The sequence below is a fragment of the Eulemur rufifrons genome, chromosome 8, assembly GCF_041146395.1.
Source record: "Eulemur rufifrons isolate Redbay chromosome 8, OSU_ERuf_1, whole genome shotgun sequence".
Taxonomy (NCBI): Eukaryota; Metazoa; Chordata; class Mammalia; order Primates; family Lemuridae; genus Eulemur; species Eulemur rufifrons.
Window position 1 is genome coordinate 30,645,078 of NC_090990.1, and position 21,315 is coordinate 30,666,392.

Genomic DNA, 21,315 nt, shown 5'->3' on the forward strand with positions numbered 1-21,315 from the left:
AGCCTCCTGAGTTGCTGGGACTACAGGCATACACCATGATACCCAGATAATTTTTCTATTTGTAGTAGAGACGGGATCTCACTCTTGCTTAGGCTGGTCTCACACTCCTGAGCTCAAGCGATCCTCCTGCATTTGGGAGGCTGAGGCAGGAGGATCGCTTGAGGCCAGGAGGTCAAGATCAACCTGAGCAAGAGCGAGACCCCGTCTCTATAAGAAACAGAAAAATTAGCTGGGCATGGTGGTGAGCATCTGTAGTCCCAGCTACTCAGGAGGCTGAGGCAGGAGGATCGCTTGAGTCCAGGAGTTTGAGGTTACAGTTTGCTATGATGACACCACTGCACTCTAGCCCAGGCAACAGAGTGAGACCTTTTCTCAAAAAAAAAAAAAAAAAAAAGACACTCTTGTACATGTGAATCAGGAAACATCTATCAAGAATGTTCAGAGCTGCACTGTTTATAAAAGCAAAAGCTCAAAACAACTCACTTTTCTATCAACAAGGGACGAGACAAACAGTGGGTATGTTTGTACAGTGGTCTACTATTCAGCAGTGAATGAATGCACCAGAGCTCTGTGAAACAACCTGGATGAATTTCAGGGTCTTAATTTGTATTCTCGCAAAGCAGAGTGTGAGACAAGCCCTTTGGTGCCAGAGTTTGTTTAGGAGACAATCCAGGAAGCAGAAATGGGGAGTGAGCAAAAAGGGAAGAAAAGTCGATAACATGTGCATTATTGAGCTACTTGTGGCTGTGAAGAGCGGTGCTCAGTCCCACTGGAAACTCCCCGAGGAATCATGTAGCATAGAGCTCAGAACTGTCTCTCTGACACTGCAAGGTTGCAGCATCCCTGGGGCATTAACTTTGGTGAACTCCTGGGCTCCACACTGGCTGAACAGCCTTCTAAGGCTTTGTAGAGAGCCCTGACACAGGTAAGCAAAGAGACACTGTGGCCTGTGAGGTGGCATGCTGGCAGCGTGCGAGTCTCAGCTACACCAAAATTGGGTAGGCTGAGAGGGCTTGGTGTGGACCACCACAGGTGTCTGCTAGACTCAGAAACTAATGTTGGTCTGGGTTCAGTGTCTCACACCTATAATCCTAGCACTTTGGAAGCCCAAGGCAGGTGGGTTGCTTGAGGCCAGGAGTTAGTTCCAAAGCAGCCTGAGCAAAACGGGGTCCCCGTCTCTACAAAAATTAGAAAAATTAGCTGGGTGTGATAGTACGCATCTGTAGTCCCAGCTACTCGGGAGGCTGAGGCAGGAGGATCTCTTGAGCCCAGGAGTTTGAGGTTGCTGTGAACTATGACGATACCACTGCACTCCAGCCCAGGAGACAGAGCGAAACTCTGTAAAATAAATAAATAAATAAATAAACTAATGTTGAATGAGAAAAGGAATTTGTGGGGGATTATTGCAATGGACAGCATCTTTATGAAATTCAAAAGACATAAAAGTATATAATGCTTTGTTAAAGGTATAATTATGGATGTTATGAAAGCAAGACAGATGGGAAAGGGTTTCTCACATGTTGGAGAACAGTAAGCAAGTTTCCTTGTCAGAAAGCACACGTCAAGGTGTAGCTAGAGATAAAGGCAACGAGTTAAAGAAGGTGGCTAATTGGTAGGTGTCTTTGAAACCCATCTTCTAGTTTACTCTGATTTAGAAAAAGGGAGCAAGCTTTTCAGAAAGTGGCTGATAGGATCAAATTGTATCAAAGGGAATTATTGGCAGTTGGCACTGGAGGAAAAGGGAGCCGAGGGTGAAAAGGTCCCTTACACCCGGCGGCACTCAGTGGTTCCTGCACGTTTAGGGAGACTCTTCTTTGCTCTCTTTATCAGAGGCAGACAGGCAGGGTGTGGCTTGTTGGTTTATAGGGACAGCTAGAAGGGAGCCTGTGGGGCAGAGAGAGCCCTGGCTCTCAGTCTTTGGGCTGTAGAATAAAATAGGAACTTTCCCCAAGTCCACATTCCTGTCCCTTCCTGATGCTCCTGCCTTGATGCCTGAGCTCTCTGCATGGCGGAAGGAAGTGTTCCCAGCTCATAGGCTCCATTTCTGCCAGTGAGGGACAGAAGGTGGTGAGTTCTCTTCCCTCTCCCCTCTCTTCACTCTTTTCAGTCATTTAACTTTCTTGGGATCCTCAGGTTTGGTAGAGAAATAATTCCCTTTCTCTTTACTCACGAGGACATTTTAAAGGACAAAATGGGGCAACTGTTAGCTGTCACTTAAGAAACACAAAAGAGGGAAAGTCACAAGAGACCTGGATGGGTTTTGTTGAAAGATTCCTATTTATTTATTTAGCATTTACTATTTGCTGGATTCTGTGCTTTCAGACTGATCATTTGTAGTTTTGCAGGGTCGTCTTAAACTGCTTGCGATTGTCAAGGGAACATCTGTTGCAATATTGTCTCTGATTTTAGAAGTTTTAAAAATTAAACTGTTTAAAAATTAAAGTGTAAGTAACTGCCTGGGGGAAAATATTTCCATGTGTAGTAGAAAAAAATGGTTGCTATCTGAACAATTTTGCAAGCCATTAAGAGACAAAGGTCCCAATAGAAAAATGAACTAAGTACACAGACAGGTAATTGGCAAAGTCCACATAACAAGCTAGTAATCAAAGAAATACAAATTAAAGTGAAATATCATCAAATTAAAAAAAGAGAGATACCATTTTGTTACTCATCAAATTGACAAAGATTTAAAAAATGATATCCAGTGATTGTAAGGTTGTGGGAAAACAAACAATTTCATATACTTTGGCAAATTGGTATATTGACTTTTACGGAGGGCAATTTGGCAGTACAGATTAAAAGTCTTCCTATTTTAAAGATGGGAAATTCAAGGTCTGAATGTAAGTGATTTGGTTAAAGTTACAAAGTCATACAGCTAGTTAGGTACCAAGCCAAGACTATGACTAAGCCCTCTGATTCTAGGCCTTAATTCAGTATCACTTATAGCAATGTTCTTAACAGCAGAGCATTGGAAAACAACCTAAATATCCTGCAATATAGAATTATTTTAAAAATTCTCAAAATATCCATGATGGAACACTGAAGTCATTAAAAGAATATTTGATAGCCTTTGAAAATGTGCATAATATAGTGCTTAGTGAAAACATCAGGTATCAAAACAGCATATACAGTATGGTTCTATTTTTAAAAATGTTATATATAATACATGCATAGAAAATGATCTGAAGAAACATTATCTCTGGGTGGAGGAATTACAGATGATTTTAAATTTTTTGTCTGTTTTTTGGGTAATCTCCAGATTTTCTTACAATAAATAGGATAGAAAAAGCCCCAAATTGTGGCATGTTCATTGAACTTTAGGAAGTAAAATCATATTTATATTTAAATTCAAAGGAATTCTATGATAATCACTCTGTAAAGTGAGGACGCCACTTGCCCATTTTGCATGATACAGAGCTATGCATTCATTCACTGATTCATTCATCTATTTAGTCATGGTTTACCTCCTATCTGCTTCCAGAAAGGGTCCTGGTAATTCACTCGAATTGTACCCTGATGTGTGTATGATTGCCTTTCCTGTTCTAAGTGTAAGAGATAACAAGAATATCTACTTTTCAGGGTTGTTGTCAATACTAAAGACAATATATGTAGCGTATCTACAAAGGCAATAAATGGGACCTATTATTAACATAGAACAATATTACAACTTAAAATATATTTATGACTTAGTGTTAATCATACATTAATATGATTTTTTTTGAGACAGAGTCTTGCTGTGTTGCCCCGGCTAGAGTGCCATGGCGTCAGCCTAGCTCACAGAAACCTCAAACTCCTGGGCTCAAGCGATCCTCCTGCCTCAGCCTCCCGAGTAGCTGGGTCTACAAGCACATGCCACCACGCCTGACTAATTATTCTATTTTTAGTAGAGATGGGGTCTCAGTCTTGCTCAGGCTGGTCTCGAACTCCTGAACTCAAGTGATCCTCCTGTCTTGGCCTCCTAGAGTGCTAGGATTACAGGCGTGAGCCACCACGCCCAGCCAATATAATGTTGACTACTATAATATTGTTATGTGCTAAACGAGAAGATGATGGAGGAAGGGGCCATCCTGGCCACCTAGATCAGAAGAATAAATCCCGGAGATCATTGACCAGGTGGTTCTTATATTCACATAAGAAAATACAAAAGAAAGAGACCCGGTAGCAGTTGATCTTCCACTCAAAGCTCAGAGGGAGCCAGGCCCCTGCTGGGTAGGCTGTGGCTGCAGCTTCTGTTTAGTAGACCCCGTGGGGATTTCCAGCTCTGCTTCTTTGGCTGTGGTGTCTTTGCCCAAAGTGAACTCTGTTTCTTCTTTTTCTTCTCTTCCTGGTCATCCTTCTCCTTTTTAAAAATATATTTGCTTTTTCTGACAACCAAAGTGACCTGCTTGAGGTAGGAAATTTGGAAAATATAAAGGAAAATACACAAGGAAAGCTGTCAAGATCACCCATAATCCCCACTCCCACTCTCAGAAGTAGTTACTGTTTGATATGTGCATTCTTGTATTTTTTTCTAAGCATTTCCCTCCAAATTGTATCATACTATACAAAGTTGTTTTTGTTTTTTTTTTTGAGACAGAGTCTCGCTCTGCTGCCTGGGCTAGAGTGCTGTGGCATCAGCCTAGCTCACAGCAACCTCAAACTCCTGGGCTCAAGCTATCCTCTTGCCTCAGCCTCCCAAATAGCTGGGACTACAGGCATGTGCCACCATGCCAGGCTATTTTTTTTTTCTTCTATATATATTTTTAGTTGGCCAGATAATTTCTTTCTATTTTTAGTAGAGACAGGGTCTCACTCTTGCTCAGGCTGGTATCAAACCCCTGAGCTGGAACAATCCTCCCGCCTCGGCCTCCCAGAGTGCTAGGATTACAGGTGTGAGCCACCGCGCCCGGCCTATACATAGGTTTTAAAAGCTTATTGTTTTGGATATAGTGAAAATTTCCTAGTGTTATTAAAGATTGTTCTATCGAATACTATGTGATTATGAAATGCTCATAATATTCCACTGTGAGAATGTGCCATAAATAGTTAACCATTCCTATCAGGTCAGTGTTCATTGTACCCAATAGCTAAGTTTTTAATCACTCACCCTCCTCTCACTCTCCCTTGTTCTTAGTTTCCAATGTCCTTTATGTGTTTTTGTGCATGTGTATACCCACTGTTTAGCTCCCACTTATTTTGTGAGAATATGTGATGTTTGTTTTTCCATTCCTGAGGTGCTTCATTTAGGATAATGGTCTCCAGTTCCATCTAAGTTGCTGTGAATGACATTATTTCATTCCTTTTCATGCCTGAATAGTATTCATGGTATATACATATGTCAGATTTTGTTTATCCACTCATGAACTGGTGGGCACTCAGGTTGATTTCATATCTTTGCAATTGTGAATTGTGCATGATAAACATTTGAGTGCAAGTGTCTTTTTGATAAAGTGACTTCATTTCCTTTGGGTAGATACCCAGCAGTAGGATTGCTGGGTCAAATGGTAGGTTTATTTTTAGCTGTTTGAAGAATCTCCCTATTGTTTTCCATAGAGGTTGTACTAGTTTGCAGTAGCACCGAGAGTGTATAGCATACCTTTTTCTCTGCATCCACGGCAGCATGTTGTTTTTTGACTTTTTAATAATGGCCAATCTGTCGGGCATGGTGGCTCACACCTATAGCACTTTGCATGGCGGAGGCAGGAAGATGGCTTGAGGCCAGGAGTTCGAGACCAGCTTGAGCAAGAGTGAGACCCTGTCTGTACAAAAAAGAGAAAAATTAGCCAGGTGTAGTGGCACAAGCTTATAGTCCCAGCTACTAAGGAGGCTAAGGCAGGAGCCCTGGAGTTTGAGGTTGTAGTGAGCTATGATGATGCCACTGTACTCTAGCCTAGGTGACAGAGTGAGACTCTGTCTCTAAATAAATAAATAAATAATGGCGATTCTGACAGGGATAAGGTGGTATCTCATTGTGGTTTTAATTTGCATTTCTCTGATGAGCAGTGAAATTGAACATTTTTTCATGTTTTTTAACCATTTGTCTATCTTCTTTTGAAAAAACTCTGTTCATGTCTTTTGCCCACTTTTTGATGGGGTTGCTTGTTTTTTTTTTTTTTTTCTTGCTGTTTTGTTTGAGTTCTTTGTAGATTCTGGAAATTAGTCCTTTGTCAGATGTATAGTTTCCAAATATTTTCTCCCATTCTGTAGTTGTCTATTTACTCTGTTGATTATTTCCTTTGCTGTGCAGAAGATTTTTAATTTAATAAAGTCTCATTTATTTATTTTTGTTGCTGCTGTATTTGCTGTTGGGGTTTTAGTCATAAATTCTTTGCCTGGGCCAATGTCTAGAAGAGTTTTTCCTACATTTTCTTCTAGAATTTTTATAGTTTCATGCCTTACATTTAAATCTTTAATCCATCTTGAATTAATTTCTGTATATGGTGAGAGATATGGGTCCTGTTTCATTTTTCTCAATGTGGTTGTCTAATATTCCCAGCACCATTTATTGAATAGGGATTCCTTTCCCCAGTGTATGTTTTTATCTGCTTTGTCGAAGATCAGTTGGTCGTAGCTATGTGGCTTTATTTCTGTGAACGCTCGGGTTCTGATGCCATCCTCTCCTGGGTTAGTCTGCTCCTGTGGCCACTTTCCATTAATCAGTAGCTTGCTGATGTGCTTCAGGGAAACTCCCGCCTCAAGCCACCTCAATTGCCCTCATTGCACAGGGTAGCAATATGATAGCAGGACTTCATTTGCTTTTTATTTCCAGTGTCTGGTGCAAATCATTTTACATGTAATTTCTTTGATCTTCACTATAACCTTATCTACAAGGTAGATATTATTATTAACTTCATTTCATGTGTGAGAGAGAGGAAGTTTGGAAAAGTAAACTAACCTCAGCCCATCAACTAGAAAATGGCAGAGCCAGGCCTTGAACCCAGGCTGACTCTAAAGCTTGCCCTCTCAACACTTCACAAATTGCCCAAATCTAGGAATGTGGGACCATAGAGCTCTCCTTTTATTTGATTTTGGGCAGCCCTGGTTCAGCTTGGAGCTCTCTGTCACTCTGGGCATGTCTACCCAGGGTGTGTTATAAAAATCACTAAAAAGTTCAGGGGGTTGGGGATTGGGGATAACTCCAAGGGATCCTGGGCCCAGCCTACTTCCACCTTCAACCATAATTGATAAAGTAGATAGCTGTTGTCATTTATTAACTTCTCTTATCCAGTTTCTGAGTAGCGGGTAACCTGTGGGCAAGTGGGTGGGATAGAGGCAAAATGTCCTAATGTAATCCTAACCTCACAATGACCCAGTGTTACATTGTCATTTGCAGCACTGCGGGATTAGAGTGGTGTGTTGTATTCATTATGATTAAAAAACAAAACCAGAAACAACCCTAAACCAGTGTGCTTTTTGTCACGAGAAAAACAGAATTAGGTATTCAAAACAAGAATGTGTTCAATGGCTGGGTGTGGTGGCTCAAGCCTGTAATTCCAGCATTTTGGGAGGCTGGGATGAAAGGATCACTTGAGGCCAAGAGTTCAAGACCAGCCTGGCAGACAGTGAGACCCTGTTTTACAAATAATAATAATAATAATGATAATTGGCAGTGTGCGCCTGTAATCCCAGCTACTCCGGAGGCTGGGTGGAGGCAGGTGGACAGATCTCTTGAGCCCAGGAGTTCCAGCCTGGGTGACAGAGCAAAACCGTATCTCTATTTTAAAAAAGAAAAGAAAGAAAGAAAAGAAAAGAAAAATGATGTTCAATGCTTAAGTTCATCTTCAGTTTCCTAACCTCCCTTTGACACCTCCTCCATGTCCCATCTTTGTCCTATTCCATGACCTTCAGGGACTGGACCTGCTGACTTCTACAAAAGTTTCCTATTTGAAAAGGATGTGAAACCTTGGAGAAAATTTAAGAGACAGTTATCTCTTCCTAGAATGTTTCTATTTTAAACTTTATCCTCATTTGTGACATTAAAGATTGTTTCCTGCTAAAGGAATTTCAGGCAGTAGCAAGTAGGTGTGGAAAGTTTTACAATAGGACATCCTTTAGGGTCTCCCTGTAGTTAATGCACACACTGGGCTCCACTTCCCAGGGATAACTGTCAACAACAACTACACATTTATTGAGCACTTGTTCTGCCAGGCATTTGTGGCCAGCGCTTATACATGCATTATTTCCTTGAACCCTCACACTCACCTGTGAAGAAGAGTTCCCCTTTATAGATTAAGAAGGTGAGGCCCAGAGATGATATGCAACTTTCCTAGGGACACAGAGCTAGTAAATGGGCAGAGCTAAGACTTGAACCACGTCTTTCTAACTCCAGACCCTGAGTTTGCAGGATTAGTGCCTTCAGGATGAAAGGGAGGGATCTGATTGCTTTGGTTCTTTGGTTTGTTATTTGTCCAGCCAAACTTGAAAGGCTGTCAGGGAAGAGCTCCAGGCTACATCATGGGTGAAGACTGGCTTGAAACAGGCACTTCCCAAGCCTGTTCTTGGACACCAAATGCAAAAAAGGGCTAGTACTCTGGTATTTACTCAGTTCTGGGTTTAAGTTCTCGTTCTTCTAGACTTTTCATTATGCCATCTAAAGCACACTTAGTGTCTCACCCTGGGATCCTCATTCATCTCATCCTCACCACCATCCTCACTCACGGCATTTATGGACTTAACCAGGATGCCAGCCTCTGTGTGAGCACTTACCTCCTTCAACCCTCACCATAACCCTGCAAGGAGGCACGGTTATTATACCTATTTTAAAGATAAAGAAACAGAGTCTCAGAGAAGTTCAGTCACGGTGTCACAGGAGGTAAGTAGCAGAGCTTGGAGAGGAACCCGGGTCTGTGTGATTCCAGAGCAGGAGCCGTGCAGCCTCCATCTCAGCCCTGGCTCCTGGGTCTCGCCCTCCCTCGGGCCAAGCTCGTCAGCCCCCTTCTGGTGTCTCCCTGTGTCGTCCTCCTAGCTGGGATGGAGATGGCAAGTTCCTGTGGCTCCCGGCTCTCTAGCTGCCTCGTCACTCTCGTCTTCCTCCAGCTGCCTGTGCCCGTGTCAGGTAGGAGTTTCTGAACCTCTTTCCCTGCCTGGGACATCTGACAATGGCATCCCCAGGGTAAGGAGGCTCGGCCAGAGGCCTTATTTCTTTTTGGGTTCCGTTCTTCCCCCACTCCCCACCCCCTCTCTATTTGTTTGTTTATTTTTTGTGGGGTCCCAACGCCCCCGCTCCCCCCGCCACTCCTTTCTCTGTCCTTCCCCAAGACGTGCCCTTCCTCGTCCCTTCCCGCTCTTTCTCCGGCAACCCTCCCACCCAGGCCGCCGTGTCTCTGTCCCCCGCACAGGGGATGCCGGCAAGTTCCACCTGGCCCCGCTGGGGGGCACAGCCGAGCTGCTCTGCCCCGTCTCGCTCTGGCCGGTGACCGAGCCCACGGAGGTGAGGTGGCTGCGGTCCCCACACCCGCAGCGCTCCCAGGTCGTTCACGTGTTCCGGGATAAGAAGGACTGGGATGAAGATCTGATGCCGGAATATAAGGGGAGGACGGCGCTGGTGAGAGACCCTCAAGAGGGAAGTGTCGCTCTGCAGATCCGCGACGTGCGCCTTGAGGACCGAGGGCCCTACCGATGTCTGATCCAGATCGGAAACCTGAGCAGGGAGGACACTGTGACCCTGCAGGTTGCAGGTTAGGATGGGTTGGAGGTGCCCAGGGTCATCTGAGGCAACTGGAAGAGCTTAGGACCCACTTTGTCCCTCCATATCTAGACTTTTCTTTCATCCGCAATGCAGATTTGACTTGCGGGGCTGGCTCAGATATACCCAGCTGGGGCCGTTGACCTCAGTCCAGGCTGTGACGCTGGCCCTGGCATTTTTGATGAGGAAGGAACCCCGGCTTTGGAAAACTCTGTACAATGCAGGTCCTGGTTAAATACAATCCGTGGCCTGTAGGGCTTGGTGGCTCAGATAATAGCTTTTCCTGTTTGGGTCATCTTTCTTTGCTCTATTATCAAGGGACTCATAACCATGGCTCTAAGAAAATGTCCTCAAGGTCCAGCCTCCCAGTGGTGACAAGGATTTACTTACTGGGTCCTCTCCTGGGGTTCCGAGTACTTAAAGGCCCAGGAAGGTAGAGATAGTGTTTCTCCAACTAGCTTCAATATTTGAAAAAACAGTCTATCATAACCCCAACCCAGCTCAACCCAACCCTTGTCTTTGCATTTGCTTGATACCAGCTCCACGTGGTCACAAGCTGATGGTCATATATGAGTCACACACCAAAAAGAGGCAATGAATCAATTACTTTAAAACACCATAGTAGTTGGTAGACAGCCTTTCCAAACATGGAGTCATTTGAGGTAACGCGTATTTTTTTCAAAGGGAACTGAGGTGCCCAAAAGAATCTGAATCACGTGATGCAGTTACTGCTATGGGTGGGTTTTGTAATGTCTGAGGATACAGCTAGAGACTGGCTTATCCCACTGGGAGGAGCGTGGGGGAGGGCAGACATTCCAGTTCCATGAACAGCTGCCCCTGTTCATCAGAGGAGACTGTGGGAGGAAGAGGGCTCCGGTGGGGACCACGCCTTTGCAGAGGCCCTGCCCATCTGTTTCTGGGCTGATTCAGCCAGGCAGTCTCTCCTCTCCAGTTCTAGGCTCCGATCCTTACATCCACGTGAACGGCTACGGTGCTGGATGGATCCAGCTGGTGTGCAGGTCGGTGGGATGGTTCCCAGAGCCTTGGGCCGAGTGGCGAGACCCTCAAGGCAGGGTACTTCCATCCCTGTCCCAGGAACACTCTCTGGACAAAGTTGGGCTCTTCCAATCAGCAGTGTCCAGCAGAGTCAGGGACAGCACGCTGGGGAATGTGTCCTGCACCTTCCGCAACATTGCCCTTGGCCAAGAGAAGACCGCAGCCATGGTCATAGCAGGTAAAAAGGTGGGGCAGAAAACAAGATTGAAGCTCCTGGTGGTTCCAGAGGAAACTCCTACTCTAGTGGAAATTTTACAAAGAATTTTTAAAGTTTTTAAATTCTAAGAATAAGGCATGTCAATTATAGAAAACTTGAAAAAATACAGAATATTTTATAGAAACTGTAAAATGGCCTGTAATCTCATAAATTCCAGAGAACCACTGCTAACATTTTGGTATATTTCCTTCAAGACTTTCTTGTGTGGCGCCGCATGGTGGCTCACGCCTGTAATCCTAGCACTCTGGGAGGCCGAGGTGGGCAGATGGCTTGAGCTCAGGAGTTCGAGACCAGCCTGAACAAGAGTGAGACCCTGTCTCTACTAAAAAACAAACAAACAAACAAAAAAAATAGAAAGAAATTAGGTGGACAACTAAAAATATATATAAAAAAATTAGCCAGGCATGGTGGCGCATGCCTGTAGGCCCAGCTACTCGGGAGGCTGAGGCAGGAGGATTGCTTGAGCCCAGGAGTTGGAGGTTGCTGTGAGCTAGGCTGACGCCACGGCACTCTAGCCCAGGCAACAGAGTGAGACTCTGTCTCAAAAAAAAAAAAAAAAAGAAGACCTTCTTGTGTGTATGTATCTCTGAGTGTGTATATGTTTACATATATGTACTCTGGGTTTTTTCCCACTTATTAATGTCATGAGCATTTTTTTTTTTTTTGCTCATGTCCACAAGTAACATGATTTTAAGGGCTGTGTAGTATTTCACTGTGTAGCTATAAAATAATAAAATTAATCAAAGCCCTATGCCTGGGCATCAGATGTTTCCTGATATTTCTTTATATTATAACTTATGGTGTAGCGAACATCTTTGCACATGTTTTGCAAAGTGATTCTGATTATTTTCTTAGAAGGTGTTTCTGGAAGTAGAATTAATAGGTCAAAGGGTATGAACCATTTAAAGACCCTTGAAACATGGAGTCATATGGCAGAGAAGGGTGGTTGTGGAGCCAAGAAAGATAGACCGGGGCCTGGGGCCTGGGGTCCAGAGGAGTCATGGACCTCTGCTAATCCCATCCTTTTTTTTCTCTCTCTGCCCCTCCTTTCTTCTCTTACTACTGCCACTGCCCCTCACTAAGTGCCATGTGCCTTACATGACTGGTCTCTTTAAATCTCTCTAAAACTCAAGAAGACAGGGACTCATCACCCCCATTTTACCGATGAGGCAAGCCAGCCTGGGAGAGGCTCAGTCTCCTGCCTAGGGTCACGCAGTGTTGAGTGAGGACATACCCAGCTTCGGCTCTTAACCACTTCCGCTCATTTTTTTCTTCTCTATTTCTTCTTTCCTTTCTCCTTTCTTTCCTGCCTAGGCTTTAGGCCTGCTGCTGCAGCATCATAGGAATTTTTTTGCCCTACTGATAGTGCAGGGCAGAGAGGTCACACTGACTGCCGTTCCAGAGCACAGTGAGGATGTGAAGGGGGCGGTGAGCAGATGCTCCCGAGACCATAGGTGTTTAGGGAGGAGAGCACCTTCAGTTCTCTGCAGTCCCAGGAGTATTTTTCCATGAATTATAGGGCAGTATGAGATTGTGGTCAAAAAGCTTGTTTAAACTGTTGTCTTCAGGCAGGACCATCTAAACCATTCCTGAGAGATGACCATCTCAGTTATCTTTAATGGCACCCAGGGTTTGAGTTACCAAGAGAAGCAAAGAGTCTCACCAGTCTTGGCTGGAGGTCTCTCCCTAGAGGTGATGGGGACAATTGGGATGTGCCTGAGCTGTCTGCCACCTGAGGCATGGCAGAAGCTCTCAGACATCTCCTCAGGTGGTCATTGGTGGTTTCTGTTTCAGCCCCGTCTCCAAAGAGGGTCTCTTCCTTAGAAGTGGCTCTCGCTGTGACCCTTTCTGTCCTGGGGCTCCTCATCATGGTGTGCCTTTGGCTTATCTGGAAGCAAAGAAGATCAAAAGGTAACTATGTGGTCAGGGAGCACAGGCTGGCAGGAGATGGGGCTACGGCTGCTCTGGGAAAATGCTAGATGGACGCAGTTGTAGACATGACACTTGTCCATAGGGTGGAGGGCCCACACGTTGGCTGGGAGAAAACTGGTAGAGCTGTGCCCTGGGGATGCACACTGCAGAGAGAATTCAATAAACTTCAGAAAGGCCCCTGGGCAGAGCTGTGAATTCTTACTCTTTGAGACATTAGAAAATAACCAACCACTTGAGCCTTCTAATTAAGACATTAATTAGAGCCTTCTAATCAGGAAATCCAATTATATTCATTGGATAAAATCCTCAGAAAAATGACCAAGGGTTATAAAAGACTTTGAAAATCACATAATACAACACTCCTCCCCCTATCTGACGGTTTGAAGATCCTCTAATCCTTTCAAATGGTCACACACCCCTAGTGACAAGGAGTCAGTCCCACTGAGGCAGCTTGGGCCATCTTTGGACAAATGTACCTGTTAGAAAAAGCCCTTCCTAAGCTGAGCTGACATCTCTTTCTCCCTTTTAGAGAAGCTTCTCTATGAACAGGTGATGGAGGTAGGTAAGTGTCCTGGGATGGGGTTGGGGAGATGTTTCTTTGTTTTGTTAATTTCTATACCCCCAGTGCCCACTAATCTAAATTCTATACCTGAAAATTCCATCATCTGCTGTCCTTGGTGATGGTGGTGGTGGTGATGGTGTCTAAATCTGTTGCTTCCAGCATTTACTGACTCTTACTTGTAATAGTGTGCCTTCCAGTATGTTCAGTGATTTTTGTCTTTGAGCTCATTGTGTGATCTCACCCTGTGTCCCCTTATTCACGTAGACTGAATGTAGGGGAAGCTTTTATTCACTCAATAAATAATTGATAATTATCTCCTAAATGCCCTGGACTACACTAGATTCTGGGGCTGCAATGGTGACTAAGAGTGGACACAGCCTGTGCCCTCCAGGAAGTTTCAGTCTAGTCAGGGAGATTACGTGAATTAAATAATTACACAAATAAATGTGTACTAAAGAAATGCCACAAAAGAAAGCTCCCAGTTCTGTGAAGGCTATGACCAGGAGGACCCAACCAAGCTTGAGGTTGGGGACGTGATGTTTGACGCGAAGTCATGAACGAAGTCATGAGTGAAGAACGAATGGAAAACCATCTACCGCAAAAAGAACAGCTCGTGAAAGAGGCACGGTCGGGGAGAGCAGCACTCACTGGGGAAGCTGAAAAGGTGCAGGAGCGAAGGCAGAGGTGGCAGGGACGAGGCTGGGGAGTTAGGCAGGGGGTAGGTCACCTGAGGCCTTGTTGATCACGTGAGGATTTTAGTCCTTCTGAGAGCGGTGGTAAAGCAATGCACGGGGGTATCCCATCAGAATTGTGCTTTGAAAAGTTTTCTCTGGCCGCAGTGTTGAGAACAGACCTGAGGCAGTAAGCAGGAGGTGGCGGACAATTTGGGCTGCCAGTTCTGCCGTCCAGAGGAGAGAGAGATGATCAGGGACTGGATCAGGGAAGTGGCGGTGCAGATAGACAGAGGTGGACAGGACCAAGAGCAGCAGGTAGACCAATAGGAATCAGGGACCCTCCTGGTGATGGCAAAGACTCTCATGATGTTTTCCTTTCCTTCCTCTAGAAAATCTCCTCTCGGACCATGCAAGAGAGAAAGGTAATTATGTGTAAAGAGTAATGGGTAGGAAACAAATAACACATTATTTCCCTTCCCCCTTTCATCTCCTCCAAGCTGGGGCCAGTATGGGGTGCACACAGCAGGCACTCCAGCTGTTCTGCCCGCGAGCGGAGGGGAACAGTGTAGTGGAATGATGGTAAGGACTTCCCACTCAGGGGTCAGACCAACTTGGGTTAGAATCCTGCCTTCCTGGCCACTTACTAACTGGATGCCCTTGGGCAAATTTCATGTCCCTCTGAGCCTCAGACCATACCTCTGTAAAACGGGAATAACAACTCCATGCACCTCACATTGTTGAGAGGATTCAGTGCCTGCCTCAGTCTAAGAACAGGACATAGTCGCTGGAGCCATAGTAGTGGAAATCATAACACTAAACCGTACGCTCCCTTGGAGCCGTGTCACATTCAGCTTCGTTGCTCCAATGTCGAATGCCTAACACTTGCCTGGCTTAGACAGGGCCTGGCAGTGCACTCAGACATAAAACCTCAGTTCTCTGGCAGGGTCAGTGCCAGGTAGGGGAAAATGTGGGCCACATGGCCCTCCAGAGAAGCCACAGTCCTTCCCCAAAGCATACGGAGTATACACATATGTCCCCAATTTTGTGAAATTTGTAACTTCAGGGCAGCGACTGTAGAGAATAATGAAGTGATATCAACAAGTTCATGTGAGGCCTTTAGCTAGTTTTACACCTTAGATTATCACATCGGTAGGCTATAAAAGGACAGCAAGACGTACACTCATGCACTGCAGTTACAAACACGCTGAAACACAGACAGCGGAAATGAAACCAGACAACAAGGAAGGGGAAGGAGGAACCACACTCTTGGGCAAGCTGGGTCATTGGGAAAGTGTTACCAGGACCATCAGATTCCCCTGGGACATGGTGCTGGATTAGGGGCTGAGAGAAATGTCACCATCCTTTTCCTCCTGGGGGGTGGGGGGGTGGAGTGATGAGCCCTCTAGGGCCCCAGGATAAAGGGGCAGGGTCTGATCACTCACTTCTCTCTCTTTCTCTCTCTGGTTTTTAGGAAGACTCCATAAAGCCCTCAGTAAGTTCTGCTCCTCCTCTGTGGCACAAACTTCCTTCTGCTGACACCTTTGCTTTAGGATGAGTGTCTGAGTTCCACTTCCTAGGGCACAAGGGAGGGGGCAAGGGTAATTCAAGGGGATTTCTTGGCTCTCCATGGCCTCTTTTCTCAAGTTAGTCCTCCTCCTCTTTCCTGCACGACTGTGGTCTAGTCTCTGAATGGGAGATGTTTTACCAAACAGAGATGTACCTCCCTTAGGTGAAGCCATCTGGAAGTCCCTTTTATTACCCAGGCATGACATTTCCTTAGGTGGGGTCCACGATGGATGGATCCTCATTAAACTGAATATGCTGTAGCCGTGCTTCTCCACCATTTCTTGCATGAAAACGTTAAAAAATAACCCTGCAGACATTTGACATATCTATTTTATTTTACATTGAGAAAATACATATGGTAACAAAATCTAATAGAGATTCAGTTTTAATTTTTTTACTGATTTTTATTTTTTAAGTAGAGACATGGTCTCGCTCTTGCTCAGGCTGAGTCTCGAACTTCTGATCTCAAGTGATCCTCCTGCCTTAGTCTCCCAGAGTGCTAGGATGAGAGGCATGAGCCACCGCGCCCAGCCGGAGACTCAGTTTTAAATGAACTTATATTTTATTCTTCTCTCACATAGATACATTTACATTCATTACCCACAGGTGTGAGATGTCTCATTTATTCAGTCTGCATAAGGCTGGGCTTACACAGGAGCTGGCTGATTCCCTGCAGTAGCGCTGAGGACCATGGCCCACAGCTGGGAGCTATTGCCATTGCAGACACTCTTGTGGGGAGGTTCTGGGGTATGGCAATTAAAGATCTGCTCTAGGAACGTATTTGGGATGAGACTGTAGTACTGTGGGAATGTAGAAGCCCTTGTTCTGATCTGCCAAACTTTCTTATTCTTTAGAGAAACTCAAGAGTGAACTGAGTAAGTTTCCCATGTTCTTATAACTTCCATACCAACTTATCTCCTGTTGTCCTGATATTTCCAATGATAGTTCATCCCCGTTCTTTCTTCTTTCGTAGAGTTGAAAAGAGCTGCAGCAAACTCAGGTGAGATGCACTTTCTCCGTGTTTGACCCCCACCCTCAGGGAGGTCTTGATTTCTCCAGTGCTTTAACAATCAGTCCCTTCTGTGTCTTTCAGGCTGGAGAAGAGCCCAGCTGCATTTTGGTAAGTTACACCAATCCAATAGATCCGCATCTCAGAGCCCATCCTCCTAAGCCTTTGTAACCTTGGACTGTGCTCCATTCCTTTGAAATGCAAACTGTAATTACTTTTGTTATTATCAAATCTGTTTATCTGTTGATCAAATTTTTAAAAATCTTCGTGATCTTTCTTTTGGGCACAGATTTAGCAAGTCTTTTCTCTTTTAGAGCACGGATAAATATTAGGTTTTCTCTTATGGGTTTTTCTATGATTTTTAAGATTTTTCTTAAGTTTATCAGTTATTTGTATTTCTTTGTGACTGCTCTGTTCCTGTCCTATTTGGGCTACTTTTTGACTTTTGAGGATTCTTTCTGGATAAAGTATATTAACTCTTTATCATCTTTGTCACCACTCATTTTTCATTTGCATTTTAATTTCTTTATAGTATTTTTCTGATGCATGAGTGTTTCATTTTTATGTAGTCAAATTCATTAATCTTTTCCTGTGTAGTCTCTTCCATGCTCTCAGGTTTGGGAAGTCCTTCCTGTCCCACAATCAGATAAATAGCCACTGCTTCTGCCTCTTTCCACACACATGCCACTTTTTTCTTTCTCTACAGACGAATTTTCTTGGGGGATGGTGACTGAAATTCTCAGAGAAGGGCATGGGTTGGGCAGGTGCCCCAGTAATATAGACTACAAAGGTTTCATAATTTTATTGTAAAAAGATTTGCACATGTCTCTTTTTCATTTATTCCTAAATAGTTTGCATTTTTTGCTGCTGTTCCAATGGGATCCATAGTTTTCACTGCTTTGAGACCTTATCAATTTTCTAGGCTCTTTATCCTCCTACCGTTCTTACTATTGTCCTTCAGGTAGAGCACAACAGAATCGATGACGTGGCCACTTGAGAAAGCGCCAGGTCACCTTGGGTGGCATTCTGAGAACTCACAAACCCGTCTCACATTCGCAGCCTCGCTTACTGCCACCACTTCAACCAAGCATGGTTTCATGCACTTAATGCTCCAAGAAGAGCCTGTTTCCCATATTTGGGGGAGGAGGGAGACTCACTGTGACACCCATAGTCCACTCAGTGTTAAGGAAGAATCCTCTCTATGACAACATTTAAAAATGATAATTCTAAGCAATAATTTTAGGTAACAAAATGAGCATCATGCACTCACTGTAGCAACGAGGCACTATTTCATGCATTAGTTCATCAAGTCTGCACGATAGCTCTACAACGTATGTTGTTATTACCCCCATTTTACAGATGAGGAAACTAAGGCTTAGAGATGAATAACAAGGCCATGGCTATGTAACTAGCATGTGGCAGAGCTGGGACTCGAACATCCTACATAGCTGCAGCGTCTAACATCAAAGCCCATATTTATTATCATATATCAGATTCCTTTGGAACAACGCAAACAGAGGTAATGTCTTAGTCCGTTTTCTGTTGCTATAACAGAATACCTAAGACCGTGCAATTTATAAAGGAAAGAGGTTTATTTAGCTCACAGTTCTGGAGGCTAGGAGGTCCAAGATCAGGTGGCTATATCTGGTGAGGGCCTCGTGCTGCTTCATGAAAAGCGGAAGGGCAAGCGAGTGCATGCGAAGAGAGAGAGGACAGAGCAGGGGAACCTGCTTTAGTACGGTCACTCCCCCCAGAACAACCCAGTCCTGAGAGAATTGCATTAATCCCTTCGTGAAGACGGAGCCCCTGTGACCCAAACACCTCCCACTAGGCCCTACCTCCCAACACTACCTCACTGAGGAATTACGTTTCCAACACATGACCTTTTGGGGGACACACTCAAACCATAGCAGGTAGGATTGCCTAAAGATTAAGGCAGATTCACAGACAGATGAAGAAGTTGTTCTTTTACTTAGTACCCTACCAGGAGACCTATTCTTTGAAAATCAGTATTATTTGGTTCCAGTTGATATGTGGGGGGAGACCCATTAACTAAAATGGGCCAATAACAGTGATTGCAGACCTAAAGATCATTTTTCCCTCCAAAGCTACTCAGAGATCCTGTAAGACCTAGCCTTCCCCAAACTCACCTCTCTGTGGCTCTCTGCAGTGGTGGTGACCCTGGACCCGGACACAGCACATCCCAAACTCATCCTGTCTGAGGACCGGAAATGTGTGAGGCTTGGAGACAGAAGGCAGCCTGTGCCTGACAACCCTGAGAGATTTGATTTCGTCGTCAGTGTCCTGGGCGCAGAGTACTTCACGGCTGGCTGTCACTACTGGGAGGTGTACGTGGGAGACAAGACCAAATGGATCCTTGGGGTGTGCAGTGAGTCAGTGAGCAGGAAGGGGAAGGTCACTGCCTCGCCCGCCAACGGACACTGGCTCGTGCGACAGAGTGGTGGGAATAAGTACGAAGCTCTCACGTCCCCGCAGGTCTCCTTTAGCCTTAAAGAGCCTCCTCGGTGTGTTGGGGTTTTCCTGGACTATGAAGCAGGAGTCGTCTCTTTCTACAACGTGACTGACAAATCCCACATCTTTACTTTCACCGACAGTTTCTCTGGCCCCCTTCGCCCTTTCTTTGAACCTTGTCTTCATGATGGAGGGAAAAACACAGCACCTCTAGTCATTTGTTCAGAACTACAGAAATCCGAGGAATTGGTTGTCCCCAAGCCAGAAGAAAAACGCCACGCTAATGGTGATGTGTCCCTGAAGGTGAACCCTTCCTTACTACACGCTCCGGACACGGAGCTTTTCTCTCTCAGGGACATGACCCTGTCCTTGCCCTCTGATCTTGGCCCAGCCCTTCAGGGGCTCAAGGTTCCTTCTTTTTAGGGATGTGCCTTGTTACCTGCTCCCATGACCATCCAGCCCAGTGCCCTGGATTTCAGTATCCTGGCCCAACGCCTGATTCTGGAATGTCTCCTCTCTTTAACCCAAATCCTGACCCTTTTGTGGTTTCTCTTTGTACCACTTTTCTCCCAGGGCTCAGTTCTGAACCCTGCCTTTCTTCAAGGGACTTGAGGTTCCCATCGATCTGGAGGGAGAATTCCTAAGAACCATACAAGCAGTTTAGGCTCAGGTGGACATGCTAAATGTGTGTCCCTGAGATACAGCACAGCTTCAGGGGAAAGGGTTCTCCACTCCAGGGGATATTTAGAAGAACTCTCTGCCTCATCCTGCCCTCAAGCCTTTTTGTCCGGGAGTTATGGCCCCTAGTCCCTGACTTCTTACTTAACCCCTCAAAGACTGCTTTTCTCTCTTCTCTCTCTCAGTTCAGGCGTCTGGCCCCCAAAATCAGCTTTCTAAAAGTAAACACTTTCTGGATCACATGCCCTTCATTCTTCAGGAATGGGGATGGAGAGGCAGAGGAGTAAAATATGCCATCCTTTCCTATTTTCTTTCCTTTTTTTTGAAACAGAGTCTTGCTGTCACCCTGCCTGGAGTGCAGTGGTGGGATCATAGCTCACTGCAACCTCAAATTCCTGGGCTCAAGTGATCCTCCTGCCTCAGCCTCCCAAGTAGCTGGGACTACAGGCATGCACCACCACACCCGGCTAAGTTTTCTATTTTGAGTAGAGATCGGGGGTCTCACTTTTGCTCAGGCTGGTCTTGAACTCCTGACCTCAAGTGATCCTCCCATTTTGGCCTCCCAGTGTGCTAGGATTACAGGCATGAGTTGCTGTGCCAAGGCCCTTTTCTATTTTCTTGATGCTGTTTACAACATAATTTGGTGACATCCAGAGCTAATTGTACATGTTTTCAAAAGCTAATCTACCTATTGATGATAACCAGATACAGGAACTTAAAACACAGTAGCTGTAATTCTAAAAGGCCTCAGGAGCACACCCAGGGAGCTGAGAAGCGCAGCTGCAAAGAGCTCAGCTGTGTGTGGCCTTGAAAAGAGCGCAGATGAGTTAGTCTGTTGTGCTGTTTGAATACCTTCCTGAGATTTGGAGAGGCCCAGCTAGAAACAGTGGCATTTTTCACCACTAGTGTAGAAGCTTTTTCCCCCACAAGACCATTGTATCAAGACTTGATGATTTGTGTAACAGACAGACTCTTAGGTTAGAGAGTATTGATTTTAAATAAGAAGTTGGTAGACCACATGTGAGGATAAAATAATGAACCTGATTTTTGGGTGTGGATTGCAGAAAGAAGCCTAGTCACTTTCAAGTTACACCACATATGTGATCTGGCCTATTTGTGGAGATATTGGCTATCTGTGTGCAGATGGGTATACAGTTCTACCCAACAGAAACTGGACCTTTCTGTTGTTAGAAGTTCTCTCTGTTATTACCTGTATTAGGGTTCTCTAAAGAAACAGAACCAATAGGAGATGTGTGTGTGTGTGTGTGTGTGTGTATTTATATATATATATATAGAGAGAGAGAGAGAGAGAGAGAGATATTAATTTATTATAAGGAATTGGCTCACATGATTATGGAGTTGGCAGGTCCCAAGATCTGCAGGGTAAGTCAGCAAGCCAACATCCCAAGAGAGCTGATGGTGTAGTTCTAGTCAGAAGGCAGCAAGCTTGAGACCTAGGAAGAGCTGATGTTTCAGTTTGAGCCT

General features: G+C 44.9%; 2 protein-coding genes across 2 annotated transcripts in view; both read left to right on the top strand.

Annotated features, from left to right (window-relative positions):
* The window catches only part of C8H1orf50 (chromosome 8 C1orf50 homolog), a 257,892-nt gene that overhangs the window by 38,889 nt on the left and 197,688 nt on the right, over window positions 1-21,315 (top strand). The window lies entirely within an intron of this gene.
* ERMAP (erythroblast membrane associated protein (Scianna blood group)) lies at window positions 8,950-19,575 on the top strand. Its single transcript, XM_069477801.1, has 10 exons — window positions 8,950-9,034; window positions 9,291-9,656; window positions 12,732-12,848; window positions 13,399-13,431; window positions 14,495-14,527; window positions 15,577-15,597; window positions 16,526-16,546; window positions 16,645-16,671; window positions 16,765-16,791; window positions 18,851-19,575. The coding sequence occupies exons 1-10, from the start codon at window positions 8,950-8,952 to the stop codon at window positions 19,573-19,575; spliced, it is 1,455 nt and encodes a 484-aa protein (XP_069333902.1).